The sequence below is a fragment of the Papio anubis genome, unplaced genomic scaffold, assembly GCF_008728515.1.
Source record: "Papio anubis isolate 15944 unplaced genomic scaffold, Panubis1.0 scaffold83, whole genome shotgun sequence".
NCBI lineage: Eukaryota > Metazoa > Chordata > Mammalia > Primates > Cercopithecidae > Papio > Papio anubis.
In genome coordinates, this window is record NW_022168525.1 from 196,679 (window position 1) to 213,113 (window position 16,435).

Consider the following 16,435-nt stretch of genomic DNA (forward strand, 5'->3'; position numbering starts at 1 on the left):
TTCTTTCAGCCTCTCTGGGGCTGCGTCCCTCAAATGGCAGGACATGTGTGAACCATGGATGATCCTGACCCCAGGACCTGTCCCCAGAGAGCAGACAAGGGGCAGGAAGGGAGGGGCTGTGACTTGGGAGTCACCCTCTCCCTCTGGGGAGACCTGGGTTGGCCTCCCCGCTCTGCTAAACCCTGGCACCTGTGTGTGAGCTTCTGCTCTCAGCCATAAAGTGCCACCCCATGGGCCCTGCCTCAGCAGGTGGGCAGGGCCGGGTGCCTGGGTCAGGTGTGTCCATACAGAGCTTCCTCTATGCCGATGGCCAGGAGCAGCCTGAGGGTTCTCCCTCGATTCCATCATTTCACCCATAGCCTTCAGCTTCCCACCTCCCATGGCACAGGGCGGCACAGGGCCTGTGGCAGCCTCCCAGAGGCCTTCGAGTTATTGCTGTGTAATAACCATGGTTCCTGTGAACAGAGTGCCTCCCCGCTCTGCTGTGGGAACGGTATTCTTTTTCCCACTGCTTGCTCACCTCACAAGGGCTGTGCTCTTTCTGGGCCCCTCCTACCTCCATGACCCTCACTGAACATACGTGCAGGTGGTGGTGGATGGGGTGCCAGCCTGGGGAGACGGGTCAGCCTACTGTCTAGGTCCCCAGGGCCCCTGTGGCAGAGCCGGCTCCAACCCAAAGGCTCCTGATCGCCCTCTCTCTGCTGCGCACCTTTTCTCTCTTGTCCAGGGAAAACCGAGGCGATGGGCCCTCAGGATGTTGCTGCCCGTGCCCTGAGCCCGGGTCTTCCTTTGGGGAAAATACGTCTTCGTGGAGAACAGTGGGACATGGGGGTGGCCAGGTGGAGACAAGCTCTGGGCTCATTGGCACGAAATCAGTTTCCCCGGGGGCTTCTTTCTCTGGGAAGAATTAACCACGTTTCTCCAAAGAGAAGGTTCTGGAGCCCTGTCTTGTGTCTCTTGGGTAGAGTTCTTTTCCTGTCTGGAGGATCAGGGCTCTGTGTGGGTGTTTGCGCCCGTGTTGCCTGCCAGTCACGGAACTGCTCTCTCCCTCTCTGCCTGGCACCAGCACTAACGGCCACTTTGTGTGTTGTGTCCACAGTCCCCTCAGTTGCTCTCGCCAACGCCGACCGAGGTAACCACCACCCTCTCGCCTGCCCCCGCTTGCCGTGGCGCTGCCGCCCAGGTTATAAACATAACCGCCCAGCTGACCCCCGGGAAGGGCCTCCTTGGTGGCTCTTCACCACAGGGCCCCGGGCCACGGCCCTTGTGATGTGGGGCATCCTCCTGGCTGCTGGTTATTTTTATGATCACACCGCACCTGCATGCCTCCCCCGTGTGTCTGCCAGCCCTGCCGATGTGGCCGCCTGGGACGCGGGTCTCCCCTAAGCAGATCGTGGTCTGGGCTGTGGCTTCCTTTAGGGGACAATTCAGGAGCCTGGCTGAGCCTGGCTGAGCCTGGCTGAGCCTGGGAGCGCTTTCTGCCTCCTGCCTCTCCACGTGGGATGTATGGGAAGCACCCAGTCCTCGTGGAGAAACACTGGACATGTCTCTCTGCAAAAGAGCTTTTACTGTTAGTGGTCTAGTTTTTTTTTTTTTTTTTTTTCCTGTTTCTCAAAATTCATCAGTGACATAGACAGCTGCCAATCAGACTGCAGTCTGTGCGGCCGCACAGGTGGCCGCAGCAGAAACGTGTCATGGTAGCCAGGAACAGAGAGCCCAGGCAGCGGCCGTGCCCTGAGCTCTTCCCCTGTGCTTGGTGCCGCTGTAAACATTTTATAGGCTGGGCGTGGTGGCTCACACCTGTAATCCCAGCACTTTGGGAAGCCAAGGTGAGCAGATCACCTGAGGTCAGGAGTTCGAGACCAGCCTGGCCAAAACATAGTGAAACCCCGCCTCCACTAAAAATACAAAAATTACCCAGGCGTGGTGACACGTGCCTGTAATCCCAGCTACTTAGGAGGCTGAGCCAGGAGAATTGCTTAAACCCAGGAGACAGAGGTTGCAGTGAGATGAGATCACACCACTGCATTCCAGCCTGGGTGATAGAGCAAGACTCTGTCTCAAAAAAAAAAAAAAAAAAATTATATTTATTCATCCCCCATCACGACCCCCAGAGGCAAGTTCTGTGATTTTCCCCAGTTTACCGCAGAGAAACGGAGGCACAGGGAAGTCACATAACCTTTCCAGGGTCACGCACTCTGAGGTGCGGGAGGATTTCAGCCCAGCGGGTGACTCAGAGCCTGTGCTCACCCACTGGGCTCTCCAGCCTCCTGCTCCAGACAGCCTGCCCCGCGGGAGCTGTGACGGCCGTGGTACCTGGGTGCTATATCCCTAGGGCAGTGATTCCTACAGTGACTTTTGATGTCCCAGGCCTGGGGCCGGGCATCGTTTCATCTCCTCATTTACCTGCACAGGGAACCCCTGAGGGAGGGATGTCAGCTCCCCTTCCAGATGAGGTGAAGGGTCTGCCTGACCCAGAGCACACTCCTGGAAAGAGCCTGGTCTCCCTGCAGAGGTCCCTGTCTCGGGCTGTACCCCAGAGTGGGGCACAAAAGCACGCACACTTGCTCAGTGGGAGCTGCACAGCCATGCACAGCCTGCAAGCTTCTGGTCCAGAAGTGGTCACTGTGGTCACAGGACCTCAGCCACCCTCATCGGGACTTGCCTGCTTCCTGCCTTCCCTGTCCACAGCCAGGATTCCCAGTCCAGCCCTTAGGAGTGGTCTGAGGCTGAGTTCCTCCCCAGCTCCTGACAGCTTTGGAGAACTGGAATCTTCTGCAGAGCCCCCTGCCTGGCTTCTCTGCTTGACTCCTTAGCCTGTCCCCATAGACACTGCGCTGGGGGACGGTAGAGGAACAGGGCAAGTGTGGGCCTTGGTGGTGCTGTTCTGCTGGAAGAACATGACCAGCAGCAGCTGGGCATCAAACCCTTGGATCCAGGGATGTGACGGCCAAACACACAATGGGCCACTTGCGCCTAGCTGCTGAACCTGCATGGAGCTGGCAAGCCCTGAGTCCAGGCTGAACAAGGAGCCAGGACACCTGTAAGGTGGACAGGGCTGTGCAGAGGTCACCCGGGGTAGAGAGACAGGGCACTAGCCGGCCCGAGAGAGTATGCCCCTGGCTGGGGTTAGACAGTCGCCAAAGGGTACAGGGCGAAGCCCAGGTAGGAACCTAGCATGAGGGCTGGCCTGAGCACATGGAGGTGGCGCACTAGGCAGGTGTTAGGGACAGCACACCTTGGGGTGGGAGACATGCTCCGACAGGCCAGGGGAGCCATGGGCCCGGACCAGGAATTCCTTTGCTCATCACAGTGCTGGCCTTGAGGGCAAAACAGCAGCATCCACCCTGCAGCAGGACACTGGGCTGGGCCATGCAATGACCCAGGCCAGCATGCCAAGCTGTGGTGGGCCGGGCAGCCTGCTCTCCCCCGTGCCATGGTGCCACGCCACGCCACCTGCCTTCTGCTCTGCCTGCTGCAAACAGCTGCTCCTGCTTGGATGAAGTCTGCCATGTCATTGCTTGTGGGTTTGACTCAACTGGGCTTCCCGGCCTGGGGTGGAGTACCTTTCTACCTCCAAATGTGCCTCCAGGGCCGTTAGAGACCCCAGTTCACACGTGAGAAGCCCCCCTCAGGACTGGGGGAGTCTCTGTGGTTCTCACACTGTGTTCTAAGAGCTGGGCGCTGGCAAGGGTCAGGCAGGAGGAGACCTAGAGGATGAAGCTGGAGCCCCGACCTGCAGCAGGGGAAGATGGGGGATCCTCGCCAGTGGGTCCCTGTACCACACCCTGTGGCAAGGATCCAGCAGGCACAGCGGGGACTGTGTCTGCACCACACCAGCCCCACTTGGCTCTTCAGACCTGCCCTGACAGGTGCAGGAGATTCCCACATGGGGCCATGTTGAGTCATCCGCTGGGTCAGGAGGGCAAACACCAAATGGTGTGGGGAGATGGGTGGAAAGGGGTGGGCAGTGCTCCCAGCCTGGATGTTCACAAGCTACATCTTCCCTCCCAGGGGGATCAGGATGACCGGTCCTACAAGCAGTGCCGGACCTCCAGCCCAAGCTCCACTGGGTCGGTCAGCCTCGGGCGCTACACCCCGACTTCACGGTCACCACAGCACTACAGCCGTCCAGGTACTTGGCCCCCTGGTTCCTCTGAGCCCCCAGGATGCTGTCTTTCTCGTTGTTGTTGTTGTTGTTGTTGTTGTTTTTCTTTTATAAGTGGCCTTTGTCTTATGCAACTGGAGACATGATGGAAATGGGTGGGATTGTCAGCAGGTGGGTGGCTAGAACCTGTTCATTTAGTGGCATAAAGAAAAGGACCTCCTTGTACCTTGGGGTGAGGTGAGCTGCAGAGGCTGCCCTGCGGGTTTGGTGGAGCCCTCTGTGGAGCACACGTCCTGGGGAGCACACACTGAGCACTTCGATTCCAGCTAATGATTTGGTGGCAAGAGATGTCAGGACGATAAGACAGCACATGTGTTAGGAGAGCAGACGTCGGCCGGCTGCAAACTCATGTGGGTCTCAGAAGACTCAAGCTGGGAAAACAAAGTCAGTAGTGGAAAAATTAAGCCCATTAACATTTCACCTGTGGGTAGGTTGGTCACCCAGTGACAGCTGTCCTCGTGGGAGAATGGGTGAGAGGCCCCCGCCAGTCAGGAGGGAGCCCCGAGGCAGGTCCTCTCCACATGTATCACCTCATCCTCTGCCTGGCGCCCAGCTGTGTTATCAATCCCTGTAGCTGTGAAACTCCTCAACCCCCTGAGCGTGTCAAAGCCACGACAGGGACGCTCCACACAGACACTGCCTTTTGAGGGATTTTTCCAAGCTGCTTCCTTCCTGGCCAGCTGCTGCATGGCTCCATTTATACATCCATGGACTATGGCTCTTATTTTTGCAGCCTTTGTGGAAAAATCAAAACTCATTCATTTGCAAAGTTATTTCCATTGACTCCTTGCAATGCGCCTGGTACATTCTGCTCAATAAATGTTGAGAAAGTGGGTAAAGGAGTGCGTGCATGAGTGAGTGAGTGGTAAATGAGTGAATGAGTGCATGAATGAGTGAATTAGTGAGTGAATGAATAAGTGAGCAAGTGAATGAATGAATGAGTGAACAAGTGAATGAGTCAGTGAGTGAATGAGTGATTGAATGAGTGAGCAAATAAGGGAATGAGTGAGTGAGTGAATGAGTGATTGAATGAGTGAGTGAGCAAGTGAATGAATGAGTGAATTGATGAGTGAATGAATGAATGAGTGAATGAGTCAGTGAGTAAATAAGTGATTGAATGAGTGAGTGAGCAAATAAGGGAATGAGTGAGTGAGTGAATGAGTGATTGAATGAGTAAGTGAGCAAGCAAGGGAGTGAGTGAATGACTGAGTGAATGAATGAGTGAAGAAATGAGTGAGTGAGCGAGCAGGTGAGTTAAAGGCAGTCAACTTTATTGAGCTCCTCGTCCTAAGGGCCCTTTGCTGGCTCAGCTGCCATAGCACAAGGACAGCCTGGGCTTGTTGACTGCACTTGGCCCGGGCTAACCCGAGAGCCAAGCTTGCATCTTGCTGGGCAAGTCCGGTGAGGATATCTGGTGGTAGACCACTCCCTGAACTGCTCTCCAGCTGAGTCCTTGATCCCCAGGAGACCCCCAGTGCTAAGCGACAGGCCTGGCTGGGGACCCAACACCCCCGGGGAACCCCAGCCCAAGGCTCCTATGCAGCAGCCTGGGCCTCTGCCTGGTCCTCTGAGGTCCGGTTTCCTCACTCCGTACCTGGAGGAGAGTGGTCTAAAACGTGTTTGGTGACCCCCTTCAGGTGCAAAAAGGTGTGCATTCCTCGAGAGAGGAAGCAACAGTGTTCCTAGCAGGGTGGGGATGAGGAATATGTGTGGCTTTGCACCAGCCAGCCCAGGTTGACTCTGACTTGCTCTCTGTTACCCCGTAGCTGGTACTGTGAGTGTGGGTACCAGTAGCTGCCTCTCCCTGTCCCAACACCCAAGCCCTACATCCGTGTTCAGACATCATTACATCCCCTACTTCCGAGGTAAGGCGCGCAGTGCTGTGGGCTGTGGGTGCTCACGGGTGTCCACGCCTGGCATCTATGTGCTCGCTGTCCATGTCTGCCGCATGGCTTCACCGGAGCCCCTGTTTCATGCCCTGTGCCCCTCACTGTGTGTGTCTTGTGCGTCTGGCTCTGTGTGTCCGTGTGCAAATGTACCTGGAAGGAAAACTTAGGTACCTTGTTACATAAAGGAACAGAAGAGAGAGGGGGCTTGGAAAGCTACAGGAAGAGGGGACCAGGGTTCCCGCACACCCACCCACAGGCTTTGTCTTCAGAACCCTCACCCAAGTCACCACCTCTGATTTCATGCATCAGCCGGGGGCACAGGTGCTCTCAGGGTTTGTGTTCAGGAGTGGAAGCTGCGCTGTGCAGAGGGCCCTGACTCTTCCATAGCCCCAGGCTCCTGGGGCCCAGGGCAGGGTTCACACCCAGTGTGGCTCCAACTCTCAGCTCTTCCAGGAGTGGATGAGCCACCCACATCCCTGCACGGGCACCCACATCCCTGCACGGGCACCCACATGCAGGGCCCGCAGGGAAACAGCCACGCTCATGTTTTCCTGTATGCTGTGGACTAAAAAATGCATCCCCCACACTCGTAGGGTGGAGCCCTAATCCCTGACGTGACTATATCTGTAGAGGGGCCCTTTAAAGACGTGATCAGTTCAATGAGGTCCTCGGGGTGGCCCAGATCCCACAGAACTGATGTCTTTATGAGAAGAGAAGAGACGCCAGAGCTCGCTCCCTCTCCGCACACGCTCAGGTGAAAGACCACTGCCAACACGCACACTCAGATAAAAGACCACTCCAGACACGCACACTCAGATAAAAGACCACTCCAGACACGCACACTCAGGTAAAAGACCACTCCAGACACGCACACTCAGATAAAAGGCCACTGCCGACACTCTCACTCAGATAAAAGGCCACTGCAGACACACACACTGAAATAAAAGGCCGCTGCCGACACAGTGCTGTCTGCAAGCCAGGAAAAACAGTCTCAGGAGAAGCCACGCTCTGCCAGACCTGGCTCAGAGATGTCCAGCCTGTAGCGCTGTGAGGGGAAATATGCCTGTTGTTTAAGCCACGCAGGCTGTGGTATTTTGTTACACAGCCCCAGCTGGCCAGCGCACCACAGAAAGACTCAGAGCATTAGAGGAGGCAGCGACGATGTTCTCACCAGTTCCCCAAGCAATGCAATAATTCCCCATCCTGAGCAGCTGCTGAGGGGGCATGTCTCTGGAAAAAACCTCCCAGGCCACGGGGAGTGAGAAGGTGGGGCAGGCAGCTGGACCCTCCATCATTGGATGGTCACCAAACGGGGTTCATTCGGACCTGCACACCTCTCTGTGTACCTCATCATCATTGCTCTGGGCAGGCCCCATGGCCTACTGAGAAGAGAGTTCCTGGCCATTGATGGACATGGCCGTCCTCATTTTTCTGGGGACCTGTCCCTACAGCTTTGGGATGATCTGACTCCTTTGAGAAGAAGCAAAGTCCTCAGCCGGGTTCAATGGCTCATACCTGTAATCCCACTGCTTTGAGAGGCCAAAGCAGGAGAATCACTTGAGGCCAGGAGTTTAAGACCAGCCTGGGAAACCTAGTGAGACTCCTTGTCTGAAAAAAAAAAAAAAAAAAAGCCAGGCATGGTGGTGCATGCCTGTAATCCCAACTCCTTGGGAGACTGAGATGGGAGGATTGCTCCAGCCCAGGAGTGTGAAGCCGCAGTGAGCTATGATCGTGCCACTCCATGCCAGCCTGGGCAACAGAGCAAGACCCTGTCTCAGACAATAACAAACAAACAAAAGAAGCAAAGCCAGAAAGGGCACCTCCCCAGAGCAGAAGCATGGCCAGCAGGGCCTTTGTTGTGTGTGGTCCACGGCAGTCGTGTGGCAGAGGGGACTCCCAAAACCCAGAGTGAATCCAACCATTTGGGTGAGTCACAGCAGGTCACCCCAGGAGATACTGCTGCTCCTGTTGCTCTGTGCCAGGAGGCCCTGGACACCTGGCTCTCCTCCTACCTTCAGCCCTCCTTCTGGTGTGGCTGTCCCAACTGTGGGTCCCTGAGAGGGGCATGGCCAGAGCCGAGGGCAGGCTCACCCCACTTCCCAGGCAGCCCGTGTGAGCAGCCTCTGTGGGGCCTAGAGCCACAGCCGGCCCTGGTGACCCTCCCCCCCGGCCCCGTCCTGAGTGTCCACCGTCTAATTCTTATAGTTCAGGGTGAGGAAGGCCCAGGACAGGCCCCCTGGGGAGCAGCCCCCTCCTCAGCTCCCCAGACAGCTAAGGAGAGAAGCCAAGGACTGGCAGCCCCTCCCCTTCCTTCCACGCCTTGTAGCAGAAGAGTTTGGAGGCTGCCCACCTACCCACCCCACCACCACAATGCGGCTCCAAAGCCGTCTATGCCACAGCCCCTCCAAGGGCATCTCCTGGGGCAAGAGGCACCATCCCTTTGAGACCTCCCCTGGTTGGGGACAGGTTTTTGCCTCTTTGATGCCCATCTCTGCCCTGGTTCCCCCGGCCACATTGCCTGCCAGTGCCCTTCATTCAGAAATCACACGAGGCCAGGCGCGGTGGCTCACACCTGTAATCCCAGCACTTTGGAAGGCCAAGGTGGGTGGATCACCTGAGGTCAGGAGTTCGAGACCAGCCTGGCGAACATGGTGAAACCACATCTCTACTAGAAATTTAAAAAAAAAAAAAAAATAGCCAGGCATGGTGGCACACCTGTAGTCCCAGCTATTAGGGAGTCTGAGGCGGGAGGATTGCTTGAACCCAGGAGGCGGAGGTTGCAGTGAGCTGAGACTGAGCCACTGCACTCCAGCCTGGGCAACAGAGTGAGAGTACATCTCACAAAAAAAAAAAAGAAAAAAGAAAAATCACACAAAGCCGCCTGACCTCCCTTCTGGTGTCTGGTGTGGGGGTGCCTGGCACCCCCATCCTCTGCCCCTACTCAACTCCCCTGGCTGTCCGTGACCTTGGGAACACCCACCCTCTTTCCAGAACATACTCCCGAGGGAACTGAGGCTCAGAAAAAAACCACTGGCCAAAACCCAAAGTGGCCCTCAAAGCTCCTTCCAGCAGAGCCCAAGGTCAGGCTTCTACCCGGGGCTCTGTTCACAAGTGTGTTCACCCTCAGGTCCTGGGTCGACCTCGGAGGCCACACGAAGGCGCCTGTCCTCCTCTGCAGCCATGGGCTCCAGTGGGGTCAGCTGGACACCACGCAGCGTCGCCTGCCCTCTGGGAAAGCCCTTCCTGTTTGCTCCACGGGCTCCTCTGGCATCTCTGGCCCCTCTCAGTGGACACTTCCCTCGGGACAGCACTGTAGGGGGGCGGCTCCCCGAGGCAAGGCCTGGCCCCACCCCCACCGAATGCTGGCAGGGCCCCACCCCCGGCACACCTTCCCACCAAGACCCAGCTTCCGGAGAGGTGCTGGCAACAGCTGTGGGCACTTTTGTGTGAATTTCAGTCCCTGGTGGGTCCCCTGCGGAGGAGCTGGCAGCAGGGACAGGCAGGTGCAGGCTGGGAGGGGAGTTGGTGCTGCTGAGGCTGCTGGCCAGGCAACCTCCATGTGCTGAGCGGTGGGCCCACTCTGAACCCCTGGCCTGAGAAGGAAGGAGGGAGGGGCCCTGGGATGGAGCCTCAGGTCTGGCCCGCACCCTCCACTGCCCGGACCCCGGAAGTGCCTCTTCATCGTGCTGAGCGGCTATTCCCTCAGCTGCAAAAGGGCCTCATCCCTGAAGCATCGTCCTCAGGGTGATTGTGGTTGAGGACCCAGGATGTGGCTGTGCGTTGCAGCATGGGCGTCATCCTACCCGGCCTGCCCATGGCCGCCAGCTGGCCTCTCTGCGGCGTCACCTGGAGGAGGCTCCACAGGAACCAGCTGAGCCAGCACCAGGGACACGCTGGGCCACTGGGAGCACCAAGATGAAGGATGTGGCATTGGATTGTAAACTACAGTATAATAGCAAGAGCAGTCAGTCCACACGGATCTACGTAAATGTTGAGTAAACAAATAAATGGAGAGAAAGCGAGATCTCCCACACAGAGGAATTCCAAATAACGTGAGCAGATGCCTTGTCCGCCAGGAGGGGTTGTCACTCCCACTCCTGACGTGTGGACAAGCGTGGGCTGCACAGAGTGGCTCCTTCCCGAGAGCGCCATGTGGGAGGGGAGAGAAGGAGCAAGTCCACCCTGGAGAATCCTGACGAGCATGACCCGGTCAGCAAGGCCGCCGCGGTCAGTGATCCCCTCTGCTGACAGCGGGTGCCCTTGAGAGGACGTGGTGAGGACACTTCACCTCGTGGGCTTCCTTCCCAACCCCGTAAGCCCAGTATCTCCATGAGAAAACATCAGGCAAAATCCCTCAGCAGCCCTCCTCAAAACTGCCAGAGTCCTCAAACACAAGGAACGTCTGCAAAAGGTCGCAACCGGGAAGAGCCTCGGGAGACGTGCCAGCAAAACATCATGTTTCCTGGGTGGGATCCTGGAGCAGAAGAACATCAGGTGACACCCAGGGAAACCCGAATCCTATGTGGCATGCAGGTGGCACCAATCTCTGGGCATGCCCTAGTGCTGGGAGAGAGGACAGCAGGGATGCCGGCTGGGGAGGGTACGGGAGACCCCTGGACTACCTGAAGCTGTTCCAAATGAAACATTTACTGAAATTGAAAAAAAGATGGAAGAGGAGAGGAGGAGGAGGAAGAGGAAAAAGTAGAGAAGGAAGAGGAGGAGGAGGAGGAGGAGGAGGAGGAAAAAATGGAGGAGGAAGAGGAGGAGAAGGAAGACTTTTCAAAAGGGCTGAGGCTGCTCCTCTGCTAACAGGGACCATCCCAGGTTAAAGGATGCTGACACACCCCCCTCTGGAGCATATCAGAAGCCCCCTAGGATGTGAGCCTGGCAGCACAGTGCTCCAGGTAGAAGCTGGCAATGCATTTTGTTCCAACGAAGCCTCACAGGGAGCAGGCAGGCATGAGTGCAGAGGAGGGAGAGGTCCTCGTAGACCGAGTCCTTCCAGAAGGCTGAGCAGAGGAGGCAGAGCCTGAACCTGGACCCAGGAAGGGTCTGGGCAGGTGGGAAGCCCTGGAGAGGACACTCATCGAGGGGTGGGGTGCTGGGAGGGAGGGACCGAGGCGGCAGGACTTGGGCTGGTGTTAGAGGGCCCCGGGGGGCAGAAGTGAGGTGGGCCACCATGGCTGTGTCCCCAGCTTCCCTGCAGCCTCAGGCCCCTCCAAACATCTGATGAAAGCTGATGAGTCTTCAGACCCTCCTCAAATAGACATGCACATGTGTCCACAGACTCTGGTTTGAAACTTCAGAGGATGCTGCCCTGTGGCGGGGAACTGGGGAGGGACAGGTACCCTGTGATGTGTTAGATCCTCAGCCCACTGAGTGGGGGCCGAGACAGATCAGGAGCCATGATTCCAGATGGGAAGAAACAAGCCCTTCCAGGCCTCCCAGGTCCACGGACTGTGCCAAGAGCACATGCAGCTTGGAGACGGTGCCGGAAGCGAACCATCTTCCTCTGTTCAGAGTTCGTATGGGTGCAGTTTTTAAAACCCGCCCTGTTTTGCTGCTGCTGGGGATGGGTCTAGCACAGCCGTAGTCGGTAGGAGGGACCCGCGGTGTCCTTTCCTGGCACGTTGAGTCCGGTCTCCCTGCTGTGAGGCCCCTGCTGCCACTGGGAGGTGCAGGAGTCCACCGTGGAGAAACCTGACGAGCATGACCCGACCAGCAAGGGTGCCACGGCCAGCAAGGGCACCTGTAGAGCCGACTGAGGCTCTAGAAGTTTCCATGCTGTTCTGGAGGGAGGTCGATAAGGGAAGAGCAGTTATCTGATGCTCCATCAGCATTGACAGGCAAAATCAGCACCCATGCCCAGGCGTGAGAAAATGCTCAAAGTTAGAGTCTACAGTCCCTTCTATGGCATCAGCCTAGCTGGAGCCACCCTGCTCCTCGGTGACCTCCCGCTGCACACAGCCCACCACCAGGCAAGAGCCCCCTGTGGGTCGGCGTCTGTCGAGCCCTCCTCATGAGTCCGCTGCGGGGTTCCTGGCCAGTCCACCTCCAGGCCCAGTACACCACTCACCCACTGCAGAAGTTCCGTTTCTGTTTCATTTCTGTGTCACCGCAGGGTCCTGCTGCTCTGAAAGGCTGTGCAGCTTGAGGGAACGTTCTCAGGTCAAGAGCGCCTTTTCTCTTGCAGCCGGTTGCCTAGTGCTGAGGGGGTTTCCTGGGGCTGGCGGGCGGGAGGAACGGGGCCTTGGAGTGTGTTCTGTAGCGAGCGTACACCTTCTCATCACGAGCGTTCAATACCCTGCATCTGTCTGTCAACTCATTCCCCAAACAGGTGTGGGGGGAGGGGCGTTACCCAGGTCACCTCAGCCCTCTGGATGCGTGACTTGATAATCCAACCTTGTTCACAAAACACAATTATAGTTCCAGGTGATCTCAGCAATTGAAGCAAGGTCAGAGGATGCTTTCCATTTAATCTGCCCAAAACGAGTTGTATTTAAGAATGTGGCCAGGGCACGGTGGCTCACGCTTGTAATCCCAGCACCTTGGGAGGTAGAGGTGGGCAGATTGCTTGAGCCCAGGAGTTCAAGACCAGCCTGGGCAACATGGCAAAACCCCATCTTTACAAAATTTAAACAATTAGCCAGGCGCGGTGGGTGGCGCACACCTGTGGTCCCAGCGACTTGGGAGGCCAAGGTGGGAGGATAGCTTGAGCCCAGGAGGTGGAACCTGCACCCTGCAGAGCCATGATCATGCCACTGCACTCCAGCCTGGGTGACACAGCGAGACCCTGTCCCCAAAAAAAAAAAAAAAAAAAAAATGTGGTAATGGATGGATACTATTCTTTTTTTCTGCAGCTGGAAAAATTTTACTCAATGGCTTTTAAGGATAATTTTGATCATTTTAGTGCTTTAATCCTATTCTGAATGGCTAATTTGTAGATTCTCAAGGAAAACAGCATGTTTATATACAAGGATAATTAGGAAGAGGGGCCTTTGTTTTGGCGAATTTGCAGTTGGCTGGATTCAAACACCAGCCAGGACGCAGGGGTGCAGATGGAGTGAGCCCCCTAAGGTGTTCTGAGTTCACCGCCCAGCCGTGTGCCCGCAGCAGTGTCGCTCCTCTGCCTTGGAACCCTGGAGAGAGTTCAACTGAGGGTTGGATTAGCAAGTCCTTGGACACAGTCTGGGAATGTGGATGAGGCCCACACTCCCTCCCCTGGGCAGGGGGTCTGGGCTGCTCCACCGGACAGGAGAGATGGGGCTCGCTGCGAATAAGCTTTTCATGCTTGAAATATTCTACTTTGCTTTCCCGTTTCCCCTTCTATCTGCTGCCTTTGCCCTTCCGTCTGGAGGCAGTGAAAGTGGCCGGAGCACCCCCAGCCTCTCCGTGCTCTCTGACAGCAAGCCGCCCCCCTCCACCTACCAGCAGGCGCCTCGCCACTTCCACGTCCCAGGTAGGCTCCGGGACACACCGGCTGGGCTCCTCACACCCAGCGTCTGGCCACACCCAAACTGTCAGCTTGCCTTACTCAGCAGGTGCCAGACAACACTCCAGGCTCCTCCACTGCTCCCCAGACACTGAGATTCTTTAAAACCATCAGACGGGTTTTCACAACCCCAAACCGATGTGCGTTTGAGTTTCTTCCAAAGTCCCACAAACGGCAGGGAGACGCGCTTGTCCTCTGGGAATGGGGTGAAGGAAAAGGGCTGTCTGAGCTGGCTGCACTTCCCGGGGGGCCACAAGGTTCCTGGCTGCTGCCCCATCCCCTGCAGATGGGGGTGGCATCTGGAATCAGGGAGGCTTGATCTGGGGCCTGGGTGTCTGTCGCTTGCTGGGTGCCAGTTCCTGCCTGGTGATTCTAAATCTGGGTGAGTGCTTGTTGCTTACAAAAAGCTGTAGAACAGAAACCATCACAACTTGCTGCTTACCCTCCTGTTCTCTCCTTTTTTTTTTTTTTCTTCTTTCTTCTTCCCCAGACACTGGCGTAAAAGATAACATCTATAGGAAACCCCCTATCTACAGACAGCATGGTACGGTTGGATTCCTCCCGCTGCTGTGGTTTGCCCCGCATGCCTGTCAATACCCATCTGCTTCTGAATGCATCCTTTTGTTGTGTTCTGATAAATGCAGTGAAGGCACCACCAAGGCCCTTAGCAGTCTGACTATTAAATGCAAATTCACTAGCAGCCTCCTGAGAGTCCTCTTCTTATAAATTACGATGAAGGGTATGTCTGAGTAAGGACACTTCTGTGTGTTGTGACGCCGAGGCTGATGCACGTCAGCCAGGGCTTGGGATGGGGGTGTGTAGCCAAGAGCCTGGTGGTGGCGCCTTCAGTTATGCAGCCAGAGTGACTTTAGCCAAGATGGTGAGAGACAGAGGCTTCTTGAACCACAATCTGATCCAGGCCTGATCTTTGGAATACGGAACAAACGTGAATCACTCGTTTATTCCTTAGGGAGACTTTAGTCTTGTGTTTGAGAATTACTGATGATGGGATGGGTGACCTTGCCTTCAGTGACAGAGATTTGTTGCATAAGCAAATAGGGGCTGATGCCCGGCTCTGCTCCACGTGAACCTGCCTGGGAGGTGTGCAGGGAGCGCTTGCTTGGGCCACGGAGCAGGAATCAGGGCCACGTGGTCTCCCCTCTCTTTCCTCCTGGAATTTCTCGGTGATTGACAGCAGGTTGCTTCACCATCCTGAGCCTCGGTTTACTCATCTGCAAAACAGGACCCATCCCCTCCACCCCGCCCTTTCCACAGGCTGACTGTGGGAACCTCATGGGATACTGAATGTGGAAGTGCATTCTAAACTGTAAAGTGCTGTGCACACGATGGGAACTGTTATCAAGTCACTGGCGATGGGAAAAGGCATTTCCATATTAAATGTTCTTGTCCAGATGTACCTAAAGCAAACAGCCACGTCCCACATTGACAACTGGATGGACACTTTTAGACGGAATCTTATAGAAAGTGTGTTTCCTGTGACTTGCCGACAAATCAGTGATCAGGTTGTACAAACTTTTAAAATATTTTCTCCATCGTGGCCATAGGTCCTGTACTTTGTGCATTTTTTCCTCTTCCCAAGAAGGAAAAAAGGAATGAAATCTCTTGAGTTTCCAGAAATGATGACTTCTACCATTACCTTTCCACCAGAGAAGCGTAGAGCACAAACCTCCGAGAGGGGTAGGAGCGGGATGGGCTGCATAGACTCTAGGGCCCTTAGAAACTGTCCAGACCAGCTCCCTTGGGTTACAAGTGGGGAAACTAAGGCCTGGCCGAAAGAAGGAGCAGCCACAGTAAGTGACTGGCTTTCCATCATGGCACCAGGCCTGAACTGGAGGGCTATGTGTTCTGAGCTGGTGGGGCCACAAGATTGGGATTGACTGCCTTGACCTTTTATTAACCCCCTACTTTGTCTCAGATTGGTGCCTTAAAATGTGTGATTAACATGTGCAAGACAGGAGAGGGTCTGCCCCTTAGAAAGGGGAAGAGAGCAAACCAGGTTATGAAATTGCTTATTGCCATCCAACAGACCCAGGTCTAAGACAAAGAACTTCGACCTCAATCCTTTAACTGAACCATCCAGTGAGGAGATTAGATTTTACTGTCTCCAGTGAGCGTCTTTGTGCTTTTTTTTTTTTTTTTTTTTTTGAGACGGAGTCTTGCTTTGTCACCAGGCTGGAGTGCAGTGGCGTGATCTTGGCTCACTGCAACCTCCGCCTCCTGGGTTCAAGTGATTCTCTGGCCTCAGCTTCCTGAGTACCTGGGACTACAGGTGCCCACCACCATGTCCAGCTATTTTTTTTTTTCTTGTGTTTTTAGTAGAGATGGGCTTCACCATGTTGGCCAGGAAGGTCTCAATCTCTTGACCTGGTGATCCACCCGCCTCAGCCTCCCAAAGTGCTGGGATTATAGGGGTGAGCCACCTGGCCATCTTTGTGCATTTTTTAAAATCGGGCTATGCATGATTCTCCTATCCAAAGGCAAATTAATTCCTCTTTGATTAAACCCTGAGCAATGACCAAAACTCTTTTATTCCAAAATTTTGCTATAAGCCGGGCGTGGTGGCTCACACCTGTAATCCCAGCACTTTGTGAGGCAGAGGCAGGCGGATTGCCTGAGCTCAGGAGTTGGAGACCAGCCTGGGCAACATGGTGAAGCCCTATCTCTATTAAAATACAAAAAAAAAAAAAAAGCCTGGTGTGACAGTGTGCGCCTGTAGTCCCGGTTACTTGGGAGGCTGAGACAGGAGAATGGCTTGAACCCAGGAGGCAGAGGTTGCAGTGAGCAGAGATTGTGCCACTGCACTCCAGCCTGGGTGACAGAGCGAGACTCCCTCTGAAAAAAATTAATAAAAATTTTAAAAAAGGG

At 55.4% G+C, this 16,435-nt stretch overlaps 1 protein-coding gene across 37 annotated transcripts in view; it reads left to right on the plus strand.

Annotated features, from left to right (window-relative positions):
* The window catches only part of ABLIM2 (actin binding LIM protein family member 2), a 193,986-nt gene that overhangs the window by 125,584 nt on the left and 51,967 nt on the right, over positions 1–16,435 (plus strand). For 13 of the 37 annotated variants that reach the window (XM_031662645.1, XM_031662643.1, XM_031662644.1 and 10 more), the window contains 5 exons: positions 1,100–1,132; positions 4,015–4,135; positions 5,935–6,033; positions 13,415–13,516; positions 14,040–14,093. In XM_031662645.1, the coding sequence (XP_031518505.1) occupies positions 1,100–1,132; positions 4,015–4,135; positions 5,935–6,033; positions 13,415–13,516; positions 14,040–14,093 (409 nt within the window). The remainder of the gene's footprint in view (positions 1–1,099; positions 1,133–4,014; positions 4,136–5,934; positions 6,034–13,414; positions 13,517–14,039; positions 14,094–16,435) is intronic. The other 24 variants (XM_031662663.1, XM_021938279.2, XM_021938281.2 and 21 more) reach the window with 5 other exon arrangements.